Raw genomic sequence first — 20,799 nt, 5'->3', positions numbered from 1 at the left:
ATTATTTGCATTCATATTTATAATCCCCCTCCCAATCTTAGCTCTGCCATTTTGAAACTGAATGCATTGTTTCTAGACAAAACTTCAATTTATAACGTTGTTTCTGTACTCTTTACAACAAACTTGCGGCGTTTTCAATTGTGACAATGAGCACCACTGAGCACATCGAAACTCCCTCTGTGACCGCTAAACGGTCATTGAGAAGGCAAACATGTCTCTACTAGAAAGTGTGCAATCAGCACAGATCGGACAAGGATCAGGCAGAAACGACCCTTACTTCCTGAATAGCCCTCTTATTTTAAATAGTCCATAGATTGATTGAGCGCTGCTCAAGGAAATCAGTGCTAAGTAACATGTGGTTTTATGTTTCAGTTATCAGTGGTACAAGTGTCAGCGTCACAGCTGACTGTCCAGTCTGGTCCAGACACAGCTGATCTCAACACAGACCTGCAGGTGTTTGGTGTCTGTTTGTCTAGAGACAATGCAGCTGTTTGGAGCAGCAAAACTGTGGCTGTTTATGTTATCAATCCTGTCTCTGCCATCAATGCTATGGGTGAGAAAGATTTATAGTTTGTAATGGAAAATAATATTTTTCAAACATGAATAAGTGTGATTTAAAGTTAGTCTCATTATATCCAAGAAAATATCAGATGTAATTGGCAGATATCAGGATCGATTGGCATACGTCTGGCATGTTCAGTAGACGCTGGCCTTGTTTTGAAAGATATCAGGGGCATTCAGCAGACGTCGGGAGCAATTGGTAGATATTTCAAAAACTCCGACAAATAAAATATTCACCTCGATGATTGGGAAAATATTTTATCCCCTGAATCTCTAGGTCTTGATCAACTCTAGACTGGTTTTCCAGGGTCATTCAACTGTGAGGTAGAGTCAGCAGTTATGTACGAGCAGAGCCTGGTGACCTTGAGTGATGCCAAGCTACAAGTCCGCACACTTCAGGGAACTGTCAAACAGACACTAGACACCGAGGGACAACCTATCACCGTCAGCTTGACCAATCACTACCTGGCTGTGGCCACCATCAGTGGCTATATTCATCTGTGGGACGTCTCACGCAGGTAATTGTTCAAATGATTCCCTGGTTTGAGCTTTGACTAGACCCCAACATCTGTTTCTATCCTTATACAGTTTATTTACTCCAACATTTGCCATTTAACTTCTTTCTTTTCCACGTCCCTTTTCACCTCATCTACCGAACCTCTTTCAAGTCTTCCCCTTAATCTCCTTCCTTTATCATCGCCAACTATATTATGTTTGGTATGTTCAATTCCCACATTCTTTCAAGTCTGGTTTATCTACTCTCTCATAAGCTTTATTCAACTAACTCTCTCCTAACTAATCTCTTCGTTGAGGGGTTGTATAAGAGTGCCTGGTAAGGATGAAAAAAAAAGAAAAACTTGAAGAGAAACTAAGAAAGACTACTAAAGACTCTGTTCTTAGTAGGAAAGCTGTTCAGGGAAGCAGCCAGTGAACATAAGTCTCCAGCTAAAACCAATGGTAGAGAAGCTGCAAGATTCAGCCAACCACCTCTCTAATCTTTTAACTCCTGACTCTATCCCTTATTTTCCACTTACCCCTAAAAAAAACCCCAATTTTGCCCTACTCTCTTTCATTCCATACTTCCGTCTCATACACAACTAATGGCTGGTGTGTCTAACTCGAGTCTAAACTCAACAAATTCCTGCTGTATAATTATATTGTAAAGTCTTTTTAAAGTTTAAACCTGTCATATTTGTCTTGTTGTTAAATAAGAAAATTCTATTTCGTTTTCAGAGAGGCAAAGCTACATGGAAGAGCCAAAGACTTAGCTGACAGCATATCAGACTTTGCCGAAGTCATTTGTGCAAGAGCAAATGCTAATGGAACAAGGTAATAGTTGTATTTTTTTATTGCAGTGCATTTTCTCTGATGTCATTCATATGAAGAGTAATAAATTGTTGTAAATTTTCTGATAATGGTTGCTCATTGGATTGAATTTGAAATAATTGAAAATTACTTTGTTTCACAGCAGGGTCTTTGATAAAAGTTTCATAAAAATACTGTGTCTCTCCTTTTGCACAACACCTATTAATCATTGAGTCTGCAACTATTCATTTTTTATCTATGAAAAATACATTAAACTTGTATTAATTATAGTCAGTTAATTTTTTTTCTGATAACTGAAAATTAGTCAAGGTTTGGTGTGTTATCAAGGTTAGCCTATAGTTTAGTTTAAAATATGTGAAACATTCTTGAGATATGTATAGTTTCTGTTCTGTGAATTCTCTGGCCTACCTGTACTTCTTTTTATGGCATCTCTTTAATCTACCAATCAAAATCCTGGCTTAGAGTATTTTCTTGTACAAAACCGTGATTGATTTTATCCGTCTCCCTTATCTTTTTTACTTAGAAAAAGAGTTTATGTATTTTGTACTGCTTTTTCTACCCAAAACTGCTCCTTCATAAAAGATTCTTTCCCTAATTCTGTCCTTGATGTAGTGTTTCAATAGACATTATTCTTATGAGATGTTTATACTGTGTTTGCTGTACAGAGTTGCTCTAAGTGTGGCGGGCTCCAATCTGCTTCCTCTCCCTCAAGTCTATGTTTGGGATATGGAGTCTGACACAATACTCACTCATAGTTTTGGTCCTCAAGATATGTAAGTTGAGTTTACTATGAAATAAGTTATGATTAGTTTAAAACCTAACTAATTAAATTATATATCCAGCACCAGGCCTATAAGATTTTGCATCCCTTTAGCCACATTTACACGAAGTCAGTTGGCAGGCAGGTAACCTACCTCAGATGACATTCGAGGCAGGTAATCTGCCGGTCAGTTGGCCTTGTTTAAACATGGCTTTTCTGAGCTGTAGTCTTAGAATAATATGTTGTTTGAACATATCTTGTTCTGTATTGGCTCACCCCTTGCTTTGCTTTATACTTTACCCTCACACCTGAGACCCATGTGTACAGGAAAATGCATAGTTGAAAAAGGCTGCCAAAACCTCTAAAAAAATCATCATCTTGATCAAAAATTGTTCAGATCTGTAGTGCATATTTGTAATCTACCCTTCCTAACTTCACAAAAAAAACTGCTTAAATTGACACTTATCAAAACATTTTCTACCAAAATTTCACAATATGCAACTATATACATTACAACCTTAAAAATCTGAACATTATGCAAACATTAAAACATTAAACATGAGTTTTGGTATTTACTTAGACTTAAAATTGTGAGACGAATTTAAAACTTAAGTAAGTATCATGTTGTAATGAATTAAGTAATTTTATTTTTTAACAGGGAAGTGTCGAGGTTTGTTGTCAACTTATTCTGGGATTGGGAGGAACCTCGACTTTTGGTGTGTGAGACCAGACGACCCCCGGGACAGACTCAGGTCAACAATGTGCTGAGAAAAGTAGCCAATCCTCTGGTCAGCAACAATGTGAGTAGTCAAACTTAATAGACTGTCAGAACATAAAAGCGCAAGGAATTTGAGAGTTAAAGTGTATTGATAGTCTGGTGGTTAGTGTCTCAGAACTCAGTGCAAGGGGGAGGAGGGTTGATCCCTGACACAAAAGTTTGATGAGTTTACTTAAAAAACACTTTGCGTTTTTGAAGCGTTTGTGATTCCTAAAAAATTCCACTAGTTACACCCTCACTAACAAATCTTTATGGAAAACGGATCAAACAAATTGACTTATTTCTACAGGACAGCAAGCAAGACTTTTTTACCCCAAGTTGGCCAAAGTTTTGGGTCGGGCCAAATTGGTTTGCTTTGGTTAATAAATATTAACTGTAATAATACAATCGATCTATACATAATAATGCACTCGATCTCCCCCATTAATATCGACAACATCTTCTGCGATTTTGACAAAGTTATTAACATTTTACGCAGCCTTCTGAGGTATTGGCAAAATTGTAAACATCTTCTGTGGTCACGGGAAAATAATGATGGATGTCTTCCTTTGCCACAGGGAAATCTAGAACATCTTTTGTGGTCGCCTAAAATCATGAACATATTCCGCAGTTTTAACAAAATCATGAACATCTTCTGCGGTTTTAAGCAATAAATTTGTCATTGTTCGTTTGTCCAGGTGTTGGTGAGCCTGATAGCGTCCAGTGAGCATGGTTTGTTGTTACAAGACTCTCGAACAACGGACCAAGAGTTTGTCTCTCTTTTGGCTGTGGACACTCCCAACTACATCGTCTTGAGCAAACCGACCAATCAACAGGTGGGTAAACAAGCAAACTCACTGCAAACATGTTCATTAAACTGAAATTTTTTCTACAATATCCATTATTATTATTATTCAATATTGTTTGGACAAATTATCATTGTAGATTAATGATAATTAATATGTTGGGCTTCTGTGAAAGTTTTATTCTATCCAATTTTCTTTAAATATTATATTTGGGTTTGGATTGTATCAATTAAATTGGCGAGCAAGATACAAATGCCCACATGTTCCGCTGGTGTTATTTTGTACAGTCATTTGCTTAACAATTATTTGCTGATAGATTGATTAAATGTTCAATACCACTAGCGCCTGTCTCAGTGTTGTTGGGAGCCTTTGCCAGAAATAATTGGAAACAGTAAAGATAACTATTTTAACTTACCCAATTCAATGAGCAAATTGTAAATGTGTTTTTTCTTATCATAAAAAATGGTCTTCTTTAATAATAGAAAAAAATAGTTAAAGACTAAAAAGTCTTACTGTTCATATCAACCCAAAAAATATTTTCATGAATCAGTTAAATCTGCTTTATTTTGTAGCTTTACTACATTATAAGAAGTTGAAAATATACCCTTTTAATTCAAACATAAATCGTTCAATCATTTTTAAACCTGTTATAGAACTTTAAAATAGTATGATTCAAAATTGATTGTTTATTTTCCAGAATATATCAGTTGAGAAGATTCTAATGCGAGACTTTGAAGGACTGGAGAACTGTGATGCGGCCACTAGGAGCGCTGTCATCAAGTTTAGCTTCAGTCTCATCATTGGCGACATTGATCATGCGTTCAAAGCCATCCACAACATACACAGGTAACAATAATAGCTTGAGGCAAAACAATGTCCCTAGGTCAGGAGGATCTGCTGTAAGCATGGTCGTGTATTCTGTAATTATTATGTTATACTTTCAGTTTTTATTTATTCTACAATATTTTTTTTTATGTTTGAGTTAACATACAAAAAATCAATCTCTGAGTAATTTTATCTTTTAAAAAAAACTTTTAACATCATGGGTCCTGCTGTACATGGACAAGCCACTGAGGTAGTTCAGGGATCCTACGCTAGGTTGCACTAGCGTCACATGGTCTTAACAAACAGGACAGAGATATTCCACAAGCTAAAACGGATGCCAGGCATATTGTAAACTAACAGAGAAACCTGTTGTTGCCCGGGTCCAAATACTCTGCACAATAAAAACACATTTAAAGGAAAAATATATCAACGTTTATTTTTTTTTTTAATGTTTAGAGTCTCTTCATATTAGCTGGGTGTTGGTCTAGGTCTCACATTCACAGACTGAGCAGGTTTGGATTTTTCCTTGTTCGTATCTCTCATTCCATGCAATTGTCGTCATTACAAGTCTTCATTGTTTGTCTTCTTGGTCTAGTTTGCCTTGACAAATTGAGGTTTAAAAATAGCTGTGAAAATCCTTTTCTTTTGTGGTCTTTTGTGAGAAGTTTGGGTACCCACATAAAATAAAATAAAATCGAATATCTTTATTGTCTCTACAAAAGCAATTGACATTGTCAAATGGCCTAAAACACAACTTAGTCTAAAATGAACACTATCACGGCCGTTTAAACTCCCTAACCTATTTCTGCACTTTACTCTTGCTCATTGCACTTTTATATGCTCCTTGTGATGAAATAGTTCAGGTATTATTGTTGATGGTTGCAGTGTGCCTGTGTGGACTAACTTGGCGCGCATGTGTGTGAAGGCCCGTCGTCTGGACGTGGCGCGAGTGTGTCTGGGCAACATGAAGGATGCTAGAGGAGTGGCTGCACTGCGCCAAGCTGAAATACATCCTGAGATACAAGCTCGGGTAGCGATGTTGGCTGTACATCTGGGAATGTTGGTGGGTTTAAACTTCTATGTTTGTTTTCAATTAAATACCGGTTTGCAGGCCCAAATTGTTAGTTTCGCACATGTCTTCTATGCCATTATCAAACAGCATTCTTCTTGAAAGAAAATTAACAGCTGTTGCTTTCTTAACAAGACATATTTAAATACCCCCGCCGCAGCAAACCTGCCGACTAAGCGAATTTCCATTTCTCTGAATTGATTTTCAGTTAAATATATTTTAATAACATTAGGTTTAACGAGTACCTAGGTTTGCTGCTACAAGGAAACTGATAAAGTGTGTTTTTGAGTAAAATATTGATAGCTTAGTACAAAATAAATAAATTTGCCAAGTTTGATCAAAATATATCCATAAACAAGCAAACTACAACATTTGACAATATTCTCCATAAGAATAACATGGGAATTTTAAATTTACAATTTTTTTAATTTTCTCCGTTACTAACAATCGAACAAAAATACTTTTATATATTAAATTATTTGTTTTTTTAAGCTCTTTAAAAAGGTCTAAAGAGAAATCGGGAAATTTTGTGTTTTGAGGGTCCAAAGTGAGAAAAACCAATTTTTACCCCATAAAACCCCCCGTAAAGCCCCGTTCCCATGGTCCGATCGTGCTGGTTCGCAAACTCATTCAAGTTTATCCCGCTTTACACCTTTAAACCAAATTTCATCAAAATCTGAAAAAAATTACTCACGTTATCGCGTTCACGGACGTATATATATATATAAGTCTATATATATATATATATATATACAGGGTGAGTTTCTACTGACCGTGTTAACTTTGCCAGTAGGTTCTACTCACTAAAAGGAATAAAAAAGGTTCTATAAACCCATGTCCGGTTTTCTACCGTTTGGCTGTAATAGGGTATTTTGTGTTTTTCTTATTTTATTAGACTTTGCTCCACAAATTATGTAATAAAAACTTACCCAATTAACTTAGAGAGTTATAGTTAAAATCATTGGAAAGAATATTAGATTTGCTATAAATCAAAGGTTTCATTCAACAATTTATACCATTACATAGTCCACGTTATATCCAAAATAAAGTAAAAATTGTAATAAATTAATTAGTTACAATAATTTTCATGAGCCCACTTTGATACATAAACCTGCATCTATGCAATGTTGAAATACATAACAAACTTGGCCATTTAATAATCTTTCAAATTGATATGCTATTCAATACTATTATTGATATTAACTAGTGAAAAAATCACTAATAAACTACAATAAAACACGGTTTACAGATTTTGTTTTTGTATAGTTTTTACTGTTATGTAATAATTACTGTATACTCCATGTTGTATTATATTGAACAATCTGATAAAATTTTTAAATTTTTTGTAACTTGTAAATTTTTATTAAAATTAACCTAATTAATAAAATGTATAAACTCAAGCTTTTTCGCATTTTCAAAGATTCAGTTTGTTTGATTCTTAAATGCTGTGTAATTAGTTTTACCTTGTGCTTGATTAATTCAGCTTTTATTGATTTGTTATCTATAGCTAGATAACTCAGCTGTTTGAACATACATTGTTGAGTAATTTGTTGTTTTAACTTTGTATTTCCAAGTCAATTAAGCATTTTTCTACATTTATTAAGCTATGGAACCTTTTACCAATCAAGAGTATGCCAACATGATTAATACAGTAAATATTATTAACAGTAAAAACTGTACAAAAACAAAATCTGTAAACCGTGTTTTATTGTAGTTTATTAGTAATTTCTCACTGGTTTATATTAATAGTATCGAATAGCATATCATTTGAAAGATTATTAAATGGCCAAGTTTTTTATGCATTTCAACATTGCATAGATGCAGGTTTATGTATCAAAATGGGCTCATGAAAATTATTATAACTAATTAATTTAATGCAGTTTTTACTTTATTTTGGATATAACGTGGACTATGTAATGGTATAATTGTTGAATGAAACCTTTAATCTATAGCAAATTTAATATTCTTTCCAATGATTTTAACTATAACTCTCTAAAGTAATTGGTTAAGTTTTTATTAGAGCAAAGTCTAATAAAATAAGAAAAACACAAAATCCCCTATTATAGCCAAACAGTTGAAAATCGGTCATGGGTTTATAGAACCTTTTTTGTTCCTTTTAGTGAGTAGAGCCTACTGGCGAAGTTAACACGGTCAGTAGAAACTCACCCTGTATATATACATATATAAAAATTTGAACGAATGGTGTTTTTGGCCTCTGGGGACATCAAAATGAAAAAGTAAATCGGTCCCGGGTCTAGGTCTTACCGTGCCACCTACGGTAATAGCTACTTCCCTATAGGGAAATTTGCTAAAACACATAATTAATACAATAACAGTCTGTTCCCGCCTGTTACTGCATGTTGACGAAAACCGCAATAAATAGGTCTATTTCAGTTTCAATACGATTGTAACCTCTTGATCTTTGAGAAAGCCAACAGCTGCAGATATTACGTTTTTGTATCATCTACCAAAAGAAATATTTATATAAAATATTAGGTCCTAAAAAAAACTTAAACTGTTTCTGTTTCTAATTGATAGAGCATATTACTCATTTGAAGAGTTTTACAAGATGTAATTACATTAATTAAATTTCCCTGTTTTATTTAGCTTAGGTTATTAACCGAGTATTTTTAATTAGTAATAAGCTGTTTTGATGCCATTTTGTATTTATGCATTTATTTCATGTATATATTGTATAAATCTTGAATAAAGCTTTTCTGATTCCGATCTTTGATCAGTTGTCTGAACTTATATATACCTGTAAGGAAACTGTGTTGCTCCTCTCTGAGTTACACAGAGTTTGAGTACAGTTATACTCAAATTTTTCTTAACAAGGCATTCCTTCTAATCTCACTTATTGCTTGGCAGTGCTCATGGGTGTTCAGAATATGTTATTGTTCTCAAAGGAGAATCCCAAATATGGGCACTACGTGGCTGTGAATTAGTGTGGGATTGTCAGTCCATACTCTTCAGTCTGATCTTTAGATTGTATCATGTTTGTGATTGTAGGAGGAGGCGGAGAGGCTGTATGCAGAGTGTGGCAGATGGGATTTGCTAAACAAACTACTACAGACTTGTGGCAAGTGGCCTGACAGTGTCCGATTGGCAGAGGACAAGGACAGAATACATCTACGACACACGTGTCACTGGTAAGACTAGAGTTAATGAATAGAATTTGGTGTTTCAGATAGAAAATCACCTGAAATTAGGAGTCTGAGGACTTTTTAAGGTTGGGTTGAGTAAAAAATGTCAGCCTGGGGACACAATCAAGCTGCTTTGGAAAGTATTGATTTTTAAAATATGAATTTTAATACTGCAATTGTTTCATACGTAATGTTATACATGATCCCCTCAGACATCGGTGAAACTATGAACATCTTCCACATCCCAGCAAAATGTAGAACACCTTCTGTGGTCTTGGCTAAATCAAGATCATCTTCTGAGGTCATGGTGAAATTTGGAATATCTCCTGCAGTTGCGGCAACATCATCACTGTCTCCCACGATCACGAGAAAACCGTGAACATCTCACATGCGATTGTAGCATAATCGTCAATTTTAGATGGCACATCTTTGTGTGTTCCAATCGGGAAAATAAAAGCTAAATCGAGCTTGGCCCACAAATTATTTCCGGGCAGAAGCAATCCTTCTGGCCAACTGTTAGCCCCTGAGTAAAATATAGGGGACTTACTTGTTAAGATAACATCAAGAAAGAAGAAACAGATACAGTACTCTTAGGGATGAAACTCACAGAGTTCCAGGCAGTTTATAGCAGAAAAATGTCCATTAGATAAGTTCAATTGATATTTTGCTTATATTTTGTAAATTCTTTTTACTACCTTCTTCTGAATAAGCTTACTTGCAGTTAGCTGAGTTAGTTGTGTATCCATTTCTTCTTCCTTCTAAAGTTATGTAATGTATTACATCATTTCAGGTTTTCCTTGAATCGTAGCAAAAATTGATGTGGCAGAAGTATTTGATTTTGTTGTGGATTAATTTAGATTATACACTAACATGGCATCTGGATACTTGGCTACTTGCAGTTGATCTGTTCTAACACTTTATCATGGTTGCAATCTTTTAAATCATAAAGTAAGTTTTATTCTGTGTGGCAGGTACGGGAAACATTTAGAGACGGAGGGAGATGTGGAGGCTGCTGCAGAGATGTACAAGAGAGCCGACACTCACAGACAACAAGTACCTCGGATGTTGCTGCATGACTATACAACTCTGGAGAAATACATCACCAAGTCTAGTGACCCGTATGTGATTACAATATTGTGAACCCTTTTCAATAACCATTAGGATGACATAAGTAAAAAACTCGGAAGATAGGAATACCGGTAGTCCCTAAGTTAACTTGGAATTGATTTTAGGCCTGGGTGTAACATATTTAATAAAGCAAGGGGTGGCCCGGTACAGTGCAAAAATTAACTATAATTTCTTAAGTATATCCCAGGCTCAACAATTTGAATTAGGTATATTAAAATAGTTACTACCCTTTTCAGTGCCTGTGTTCTTGAGTGGTATATTATTATTGTATATTCTTGAGTAGGGCATACACATACAACTTAAGAACACAGGCAACAAAAAGAAAATAACTACTACAGCAAAAGTACTTTTCATACAAAAAAATTTAATTGGCAAAATTAAGACTAGAACCCTTGACATCTTTGACTTAGCTTACAGTCGATTACACTACCATGTTTTCAAATAGAGTGTACTAAATGTTTTAAAAACATTCAGGATTAATAGTTTATATATCTACTGCAGGGTTTGATGCCACGGAAATCGGACAAAGAATAAGTAATTGATTCGGAATTAAACATATTGATTGTTTTGAACCTGGCTAGTTCTTCTAAACCGGACAGCACTAAGACATCGCAAGTCACATTTCTGTATGTGTTCCTAGAGCACTGATCAAGTGGTGGGCACAATACATGGAGAGCACAGGAGATATGGAGTCTGCCATGAAGCATTATACGGAGGCCGGTGATCATCTGTCTATGGTACGAGTCATGTGTTTCCTGGAGGACTTTGACAGAGCTGCGGAAATCGCCAACAGGTAGACAATACACTTTTCCTACAGTTACCTAACAATGTACATGTTCTCTCACTGAATTGAGAAAGCAAAGTGGCCAACTCTAATTAATTAATTAGTAGTCTCACTCTAAATACTTTGTCTCACTCACTCCAGATTTGCAACGTGAAGGCACAAAACAGTGAGCGCGTAACATTATCACAAGGCACACTATTACAAGGTCGTATGCGCGCGAAATACGTTGGCAGCACTGGCTGTAAATCAGCTGGTCAGCTGTTGTACTGTTGTATCATTAAATGTAATATTAAAAGTTCACTTCTGTGTAAAAATATGTCACGTTTCTTTACCAATTTATTTGTTTTATGGTAACTGTAGGAAAAATATAATGTGCAACTCGAGTGCAAAGTGCAGTTGCCTCACTCGAGAAACCACTCCTCACTCGCCTTCTCTCGAGTGAGTCAATTGCTCCCTTTGCTCACTAGTTGCACAAATAACTATTTTTCATCATGTTGTGCTATATGATGTTTGGTATGAAATGAAAAAATGACATCTTGGATTTAGTCCTTTTACTGATTGATGAATCTGCTTAAGAACTGAGATTCGACTATTTAATAAGAGGATTCTGCTACAATCTTATGTAAATTTTTTAATCTATTCAGACCTACTTATTACAATGAGGGTTAACATTCTGATTCAGACTAAGGTAGAATTATCCACTAATTTCACTTTTGTAAAAAGGTTTGGCCAATTTTTATGCATTTTACATTAATTTTATGGAAAGCTACATCTGTTAGCTATTTGAGTTTCCAGTTCCATAAGATTAATTCGTAGATAATTTAACATTTCAATTTCATGATATGATTAAAAATCAAAAAGCAAAATTTAGGTTGACTAATTCAAATTGACAAATTAGTGAAACACAATATGTTAATCTTTCAATGTATATGTAGCAATCGACACTAAACTTGTTTCTAGTTCTGGAGATCGAGCAGCCTGTTATCACCTGGCCAGGCAGTATGAGAACATGGGTCGGATACCTGAGGCTATCCACTTCTTCACCAGAGCCACAGCCTTCGCCAATGCCATCAGGATCTGTAAGGTAAGTGGCTACAAGACAGTGGGTGGTTTGAGAAACAACTATTGTCATTTGGAATGATCTACATTAGTACCAAGAAATGGTATCATCAAACAGACACATACAACACTTGAGTAATACACAAACTACTCCTGAACACAGGCAAAAAAAGATAACAACTATAACTGATCTTCCTAAACAAATTTTAACTAGAACCTTTGATCCATGCTTGGCTTAACGTCCATTAGACTCCCTTTAACTTGACATTAAAACTTTACTACTTTTGTTATGAAATTTATAGGTTTTTATGACAAAACCATTAAAAACTGAAATTTCAACAAGATGAAAAACGTCTGGAGATACCACAAGCTAGTAGTACCCACATACCAAATTTCTTTTGGGTCACAGGTTTAGTAGTCTGCAGCTCTGTATACATCCACATACACACAGGCATCATTTCAAAATGGTTCAGGGAGATCCAAAACAAATATTTCTACCCGAAACATTTTTACGGAAACAATTCTTTCTCTATATTTGTACTATGTATGAAAGGAGAAAGTAAAATAGTTTCTTGTATAGAGAAAGGAAGGGATATCTTCTATAGCCGTCACAATTGGTTGTTAACAGGAGCAAGGTCTGGACCAGCAGCTGTGGACATTAGCGCAGGGTGCAGGTCGTCGAGAGCAGCTGGAAGTTGCTGGCTACCTCGCTCCCTCCGCCCCAGACAAAGCTGTACAGTTATACCACCGCGCAGGCATGTTGCATCGTGCTCTAGACCTTGCCTTCAGGTCTGTACTCAGAATACCATTAAGTAGCTAAGAAAGTAGTTTCAATTCTAAATTAACTATAAACATTTTTATCTAAGTTCTTAACAATATTGTGATACTTGCAATTCTGTACCTTGTACATGGAGTACGCTGCTACCAAACTAGATTAAAAACTAGGTGTCCATTGTGATTAGTAGAAATATTTTTTCTTTGCGTTTTAGGGTAATATTAATATTGCATTACAATTATTATCAGTAGCCTATATTTAGTGAAAATACTTATCCACTAATTATTTTGTTTAAATGGCTCTGCCTCATTATTCATATTTAGGCATTACAGTACTGCAACAAAACTCCAATATACCACTCTCTTATTCACAAAACCAAAATTAGGAATTTTTACATATTCAGTTTCTTTTTAAACCAAAATTTATCATAATGTTAAGAGAGAGTAAAATTTTTTACCCTCCTCTCTAAACCACTTAAGGATTTCTTTTACTTAATATAGTAAATATCTATCAAATTAATTGTGTCAATATCCTCAACCCCACATATGTATTGTATAGGTATGAGCAAGTTGAAGCAGTCCAGATGATCGCCTCAGAACTCAACTCTGACTCGGACAGTGAACTGTTGGTGATGTGTGCCCAGTTTTTCATTGACAAGCAACACTTTGAGAAAGCTGTCAGGCTTCTAGCCATTGCCAAAAAGGTGAAACATTATGGTTTAAGATTTATTTTCTTATTTTTAAAATTATTAAGTATACAATTTTTTCTATGATTTTTTAATAGAAAATTGTGTAATAAGTAATGAGAACATAATTTGTGCAAGTAGTGACCTGGAATTACTCTTCAACATACAACTAAACAAAAACTTTATCCACTATTTTCACCAATTCACGGCCATCTAAAGGAAGACCTAGAATGGACAGATGACTTTGACCATAGGAAAAGCCTATCTCAAGATTAATCTGTCAAAATTTAATCACAAATTCTATTACTTGCCCATCTCCTGTTTACTGTTAACTTTGTGTGTGTATTTTGCAGTATGACGAGGCTATAGCGTTGTGTTCAGAGCACGCTGTGATCCTGACGGAGGAGTTGGCTGATGTGCTCACACCTCCCACTAGCACACCTGGCCGTGCTGAACTGCTAGACCTTCTAGCACAATGTGCAGCTGCTCAAGCCAACTACCATCTGGCTACCAAGAAATACACCCAGGCAGGCAAGAAGGTATGTGACTGTGGGAAGATGAACACATCTTGTGTTGATGTTTTAGCCGGTTGTAGGATGAAAATAAACGTACTAGTCGAATTGAGCCTCTGACAAAGTGTGAATTAATGGATCAAAACTTTCTTAAGTTTCGGATATTTTGTGACCAGCAACAAAAGTTTATAGTTATTGTACAAAACTATTTTGTGGTATTAATTAAATTTATAGCAATTGACAAGCTTATTAAAAGTAGCTGAATAAATATATAGATTTTACTGGATCAACTAGTCCTTAGCTACGATTTCATTACAGGTAAAGGCAATGAAGGCTTTGCTCAAGTCTGGTGACACAGACAAGATAGTGTTCTTCGCTACAGTGTCCAGACAACAAGAGATCTACGTGATGGCTGCTAACTATCTACAGTCCCTTGACTGGCAAGCTAAACCTGATCTGCTGAAGAATATCATCACCTTCTACACCAAGGGCAAGGCTCCTCACCTGCTGGCTAACTTCTACATGGCCTGCGCTCAGGTATACTAAGATTATTGATGTAATTGGTTATTTTGTCCTACCTTTAATCTATATCCTTGCAACAGATTCTAAAAAAAAGTAAAGAGGAAGATCATTCAAAACAATTTCCAACGATGTGACTTTTTAAGGCCTAGTTAGGAGGTGAACACACAAAATTCCCTGCCATTTAACAGGCCTTTGTGGTAGGGGGAAGGAGGGGAGGGCTTAAAGATCCTATTTTTCGGTTTTTCGCTCAAAAGTTCTAAAAAATATGTATAGGCTACTAGCGAAATAACTGTCTTGTACAGCATGAAAGCTTATTACCGTAATTCCTAATTAAGCTTATTAATATTTATTGTGTTATTTATTTAGGTACCATCAAAATTTAATTAGAAGAAGTAAATTTATAACAATACATAAATTGTTTTTGACACTTTTAGACCAGATAACTCTTGAACTATGACACCAAAAATGATTTCTTTGAAATTGTTGAAATACAGTTCATTTGGAAAATCCAGCAACCTATCCCTGGTTTATCAATTCGAGCTTGACCTTATTTAACAACATTACTGCCTGCCTGAATGATTCATACTATTCATTCACATCAGGTAGAGGTGGACGAGTATGGTAACTATGAGAAGGCGCTGGGAGCTCTGAATGAAGCCTCCCGCTGTATCGCCAAAGACGCAGATCAGTACAGTCAGGTAGCAGAGGCTGTCAGCAACAAGATAGCACTGGTGAAGAAGTTTCTGGACGTTCGAAGGTAACCGACAAAAATGTTAGTGTTAGTCAAAGTATCAGATGCAGGGCTCAACTTGAGGAAAACACTGTGAAATGGTGCTCTGGGGACTAAATAACTATTGAGTATAATTATTGTGTATTAGACTGCTGTTTAGAATATTTTACTTTAAACTATAATTTCTTCCTGGGTATTGTCATTCTCATTTACAGGATGTTTGACAGAGAGGTGGAGGACAAGCAGGGCTGGTCCAGTGTCAACACTACCTCAGACCTGGTCAGAACAGGGGATGTGTACAGTCTAATGATAAACATACCACTAAAGCTGGGGACTGTACACTGGTTGTATTGTCATTCTCATTTACAGGATGTTTGAGAGAGGTGAAGGACAAGCAGGGTTGGTACAGTGTCAACTGCTACTCAACACTACATCAGACCTGGTCAGGACAGGGGATGTGTACAGTCTGATGATACAACATGCCACTAAAGCTGGGGACTGTACACTGGTTGTATTGTCATTCTCATTTACAGGATGTTTGAGAGAGGTGAAGGACAAGCAGGGCTGGTCCAGTGTCAACTGCTACTCAACACTACCTCAGACCTGGTCAGGACAGGGGATGTGTACAGTCTAATGATACAACATGCCACTAAAGCTGGGGACTGTACACTGGTTGTATTGTCATTCTCATTTACAGGATGTTTGAGAGAGGTGAAGGACAAGCAGGGCTGGTACAGTGTCAACTGCTACTCAACACTACATCAGACCTGGTCAGGACAGGGGATGTGTACAGTCTGATGATACAACATGCCACTAAAGCTGGGGACTGTACACTGGTTGTATTGTCATCCTCATTTACAGGATGTTTGAGAGAGGTGAAGGACAAGCAGGACTGGTACAGTGTCAACTGCTACTCAACACTACATCAGACCTGGTCAGGACAGGGGATGTGTACAGTCTGATGATACAACATGCCACTAAAGCTGGAGACTGGAAGTCTGCTGCACAATGGGCTCATCAGCTACGCAGCGCTCAGCCTCATCACAATCTGGCACTGTATGTGCCTAGAGGTGGGTAACAAATTTTATTTGTATTGCAAAGTATTAGTAGGTATTACTTGCTATGTGCAGTAGGCCCTTTACTGTTCAGTTAAATTGCTGAAAGTGGGGTTTTTTTCTGCATAGTCATCAGAAAATATCTTCTGTTGTGGCATAGCCTCTGAATCACAATGATATATTATAGAAATAATAGGTTAAGTTTGATTGTTTATAGCCAAGTGGTTTTTTGGACCAAGTTAATTTACCATGGTTTCCAAGTCCTTGATGGTATTATTTTCAAATTTACAGACGAGCTGAATCCTCTTCAACACAGTGCATTGTACAAAACACAGAACACTTCAAAAAAATATAAAATCAGTGTGGTCACAATTAAAAACTTGCTGGACAAAGAGGGTGCGGAACCGATGGAAGTTTAGTGAAAATGAAACCATTAAGGTCTTTAAAACCATGATAGTTTAACCATGGTATACTTCTAATTAGCACAGCAAATTACTTAAAAATATATATATTTCATAAGTACTACAGTTCTTACAACATTTAGTTGAAAATGTCCAGCCAGTCATATATTAAAGTAAAATCGTTGCCTTACATATAATACAACACTACTAGCTACTGTACTGCTAGTCTTTACTCTATGTGCAACTTTTTGTCTAGATATTCTTGAAAGACTTGGTCTAGCTACCCAGACTCAAGGCAAAGAAAAAGAAGAAGAAGATGGGCAGGAAGTGGAAGAAGAAGTAATTGTCGATATGACATAACCTCCAAAACTTGCACAAAAATATCTTTAAGTATTTTTTTAAATGATTCAGGATTAATTTTAGGTTAGTAACGCCACACCTTAGTATCTTGTTATTTAAAAAGATCTCATAATTTTTCTACTGACTTTTTAGACAATTTTTCATTTGAGAACATATAAATATTGTTTTACTTTTGTTATGTATTTCACATAAGGTACCCTCGGTGAAGTGTCTTTAAGGGAAATTAATGGTATTATAGTTTCTGTGATATGACTAATTATGTTTAGGCAGAAGTGTAACACAGCAAGTTTTTGTCAATTAACTTGTTGCTATTTATTAATTTATTATTTAAGATTATTATATCGTTTAGTTTTAGGATTAGCACTCAAGGCTTTAATGTAAACATCATTCCGTCCATAAAAATGTGATGTAAACTTATTTTGTCTTTAAATTTTTACCACACAAACATCCTTCAAAATTAGTTTTCCACTGACTAAGTTACTGGTGCTGTTAGAAGAAAGCATTTTCTGGGTAACAAAAACACTTTTGTTAAAGAATGTGTCCCCACCTTTACAATTACTTAAACCTAATGGTATTCGCATAGCCACCTTAAGATAGGGTTATCTATCTAAAAAACAGACACAAGATTTGTCCCATTACCTTGACATTAAATCGAATCTTAAAAGTTCTTGCCTATTCTTGTTCAGCTTGCTCTACCGGTTAATTTGAGTACATGACCAATTTTGGCGTAGCAAATATTTTTTCTGTTTTTCCACTTTTCCGAAGATTTGTGGGGGAAAAAAACTATAATTTTAGAATCAAGGCGTTATTTTCTACATTTTGAAAAAGGAAAATTTAATTTTCCGAGGGTACTTGGAGAAGGTAATAAGATTTACCACACACACACCAATGGATCAGTTCCAAAAGCCCAATTTAGGGTTTAAGGCAAAAGGGTTCAAAAACAAATATTTCCACTGAAAACTCAAGAACACAAACATTTTGACAAAAGGATGCTTACTCCATATAGGCCTGCTCTGTTCAGGAAGAAAAAGGAAAAAGTTCATACAATCATGTTCCTTGAACGAGAACTACAGTAGTCGCAGCTAGTCTAGGCGCGCGGCCGCGCTATGGCGGGGGTGTAGGGGGGGATGTTGTTTATTGCTCATGGCTCTCTGGGGTTGATCAGCGCCTCAGCGCTGTCTTCCTGGCTTTGGCGTGGGGGACGGTTAGTACACAAGGGTCCGCGCGCTCAGACTAACTGCGACTACTGTACCATGTGTATCAGATTAAGATTGATTTCTTCAGTCCACACAATGTTTATTTTAAAAACTCCTGTAAAATGAAACATAATTAGAGATGGAAGTGTGAAAAAGCAACTACAGTGTTTTTGTGTTGCTAATTTCCCTAGCGTTCTTTCCATTTGGTTTGCAAACTTGTGTTTTAAGTAAGGCTAACTGTTGGTTCCATTGGATTTTATTGCAGTCAATTTAATTTATTAAATACAAAATACAAATTTTTACTCTTACAGAAAACAACAATTTTGCACCAATCTGATGGACCTAAAAGCTCAGAATAGAAAGATAAATAGGCAACAGTTGAGGTAAAATTGAAACTACAAATAAATTTGCTGAACCGTTTATCACAATACAATTTTTTACGGTTAAATTATATTATAGTCTGAGTAGGCTAACAGGTAACAAAGTAACACGAGTTCAAATTCAGCATTTATATACATATTACAACTACATTATGCATAATATATTGTATAAAAAACAAATTATATTTCAAATCCTTTATAGTATTTGGCAAATAATATTTGCTAGGACTACGATCCCACCGGATCACCCTTTCCACTGACCCCCCCTCCCACCAAAAGCAATCATGAGCCGCCACTGCTTGTGGCCCGAGGAAAATTTGATACAAACCAATTTAATTTCTGAGATATTCTAGTGAGGACTCCCTGCTCTATCAAAATAAAAATTAAATTTTTAAGTCTTATAAAAGTATTCAGTTTGAATTGTACATGTAGATCTGTAGGTCTAAACTTGTAAATAAAAAATAATACTTGCCCTTCAACTTAAATAGTACGTACAATCTCTTTAAATTCAATCAATATTCAAATACTTATGACTATTCCTTTAAAGAATAAAAAATAAAACTACATTTCAATAAAACTTGTCCAATGAAAGCTCCATAACAAATTATTTGAAACACGCACATATCATGTATCTATAATTATGTACATAAAAAAATCATTCCTCAGTAAATGTACCATGAGTTAGGTCTGATACCACATAAAATACATTTTTGTTAAATAAAAGGAACAAAAAAACAATTATTTATGGATACAAGAGAGAGATATTTCAATCTAAGAGTGAAAATTTAAAAACGTACGTTTTCATGTCCCTGGCCTTTTACTTCGTAGATACTGGATTTGTAGTTTATTATTGTGTGTTTTAATATTTTTTGGGACGGGGGCAACATGTTTCACACATTTATTTGGTTTTAAATAGGTTCTAGGTATTTTTTTCGTATTTTTAAAGTCTCGAAATTCACGACCATGACGTGTCCCTAGGGTACATTTTCCAACTTTCACGCTGTTTTTAGACTAATTATTCATGCCGAAATATATAAAGCCATATATTTATGTCATCAATGGTTATTAAACTTACAAAAAAAGGAGCATATTATAATTTTATTGTCATTGCAAACTGACTACCATGACAAAATAAGTCTGTACCTCGATTTGGCGTCACAACCATTTGGGAAAAATTTTCAAATTTGGAGCACGACAGTGGCAAGCCTGGCGTCGATGGAGTCAGTTGGTTTTAGAGACTAGTTCGGGGTGTACGTCGAATTGTAGTGCCGGTCGTTTCGAGTTGAAAGGAGGAATTACAAGATTAATAAAGGAATGATTGTGTTTTTTGTAATTTTGGTGTGTCCATGACCGTACGTAGTCATTCGATGAAGTAGACATGGTGTTAATTTTTGTTTATAAGATATTTCAATTGCTAGATTAACCTAGCAGTCCACTTTGTATCCTCGAACATGAGGTGCAGGGCTACTGCCAGAACAGAGCCAAATAACACGTAATTTCACGACCAAATTTTCACGACCATCGCAGGTTTTTTCACGACCAATCCAGCCTTATGGATTATAGTGTGTTTGGTCGTGACAATAACTTTAATATAATTGTAAATTGAACAGTTTAGTTTAATTGGAACACATATTTTTATTATAACTAACAGTATAATTGAAGGATTGTTTAGAAAGATTTAGATTATTCCAGACAATTCACGACCGTACCGCTTATCCCTGACCATCACGTTTATGATTTCTATCATACAAATTTCAAAAATTAAAATATCGTCATATTTCAATGTTTTATGCACAAAAGAAGCACACCTCTATACAAACATAACGATTTTTCGGGTCTAAGGTAAGTTTTTTCGGAGTTATACAAACTTAAACAGATTTTATTGGCTTTTTTCAATTTTTTGAGTTTTTTATTTTTTTCTAGAAAGACCAAATATACCAAAAGCTCAGTGACCTTTTTATTGTA

At 35.5% G+C, this 20,799-nt stretch overlaps 1 protein-coding gene across 1 annotated transcript in view; it reads left to right on the top strand.

The window, feature by feature from the left end:
* Window positions 1-17,658, top strand: part of LOC129000441 (intraflagellar transport protein 140 homolog) — a 39,043-nt gene extending 21,385 nt beyond the window's left edge. The window contains exons 16-34 of the mRNA XM_054427404.1: window positions 373-553; window positions 869-1,079; window positions 1,795-1,890; window positions 2,553-2,660; window positions 3,306-3,447; window positions 4,103-4,240; window positions 4,908-5,056; window positions 5,921-6,098; window positions 9,114-9,253; window positions 10,219-10,365; window positions 11,016-11,168; window positions 12,120-12,243; window positions 12,847-13,007; window positions 13,552-13,696; window positions 14,032-14,217; window positions 14,509-14,727; window positions 15,315-15,469; window positions 16,304-16,512; window positions 17,155-17,658. Coding sequence (XP_054283379.1) covers window positions 373-553; window positions 869-1,079; window positions 1,795-1,890; window positions 2,553-2,660; window positions 3,306-3,447; window positions 4,103-4,240; window positions 4,908-5,056; window positions 5,921-6,098; window positions 9,114-9,253; window positions 10,219-10,365; window positions 11,016-11,168; window positions 12,120-12,243; window positions 12,847-13,007; window positions 13,552-13,696; window positions 14,032-14,217; window positions 14,509-14,727; window positions 15,315-15,469; window positions 16,304-16,512; window positions 17,155-17,258 — 2,946 coding nt within the window. The 3' untranslated portion in view covers window positions 17,259-17,658. The remainder of the gene's footprint in view (window positions 1-372; window positions 554-868; window positions 1,080-1,794; window positions 1,891-2,552; window positions 2,661-3,305; window positions 3,448-4,102; window positions 4,241-4,907; window positions 5,057-5,920; window positions 6,099-9,113; window positions 9,254-10,218; window positions 10,366-11,015; window positions 11,169-12,119; window positions 12,244-12,846; window positions 13,008-13,551; window positions 13,697-14,031; window positions 14,218-14,508; window positions 14,728-15,314; window positions 15,470-16,303; window positions 16,513-17,154) is intronic.
* The last annotated feature ends 3,141 nt before the right edge of the window (window positions 17,659-20,799 follow it).

The sequence above is a fragment of the Macrosteles quadrilineatus genome, unplaced genomic scaffold (assembly GCF_028750875.1).
Source record: "Macrosteles quadrilineatus isolate MER2022 unplaced genomic scaffold, UCM_ALF_1.0 Scaffold_8__2_contigs__length_117827958, whole genome shotgun sequence".
NCBI classification, from domain to species: Eukaryota; Metazoa; Arthropoda; class Insecta; order Hemiptera; family Cicadellidae; genus Macrosteles; species Macrosteles quadrilineatus.
Note: the sequence above shows the minus strand (reverse complement) of the source record. Positions and strands in the feature narration are given on the sequence as shown.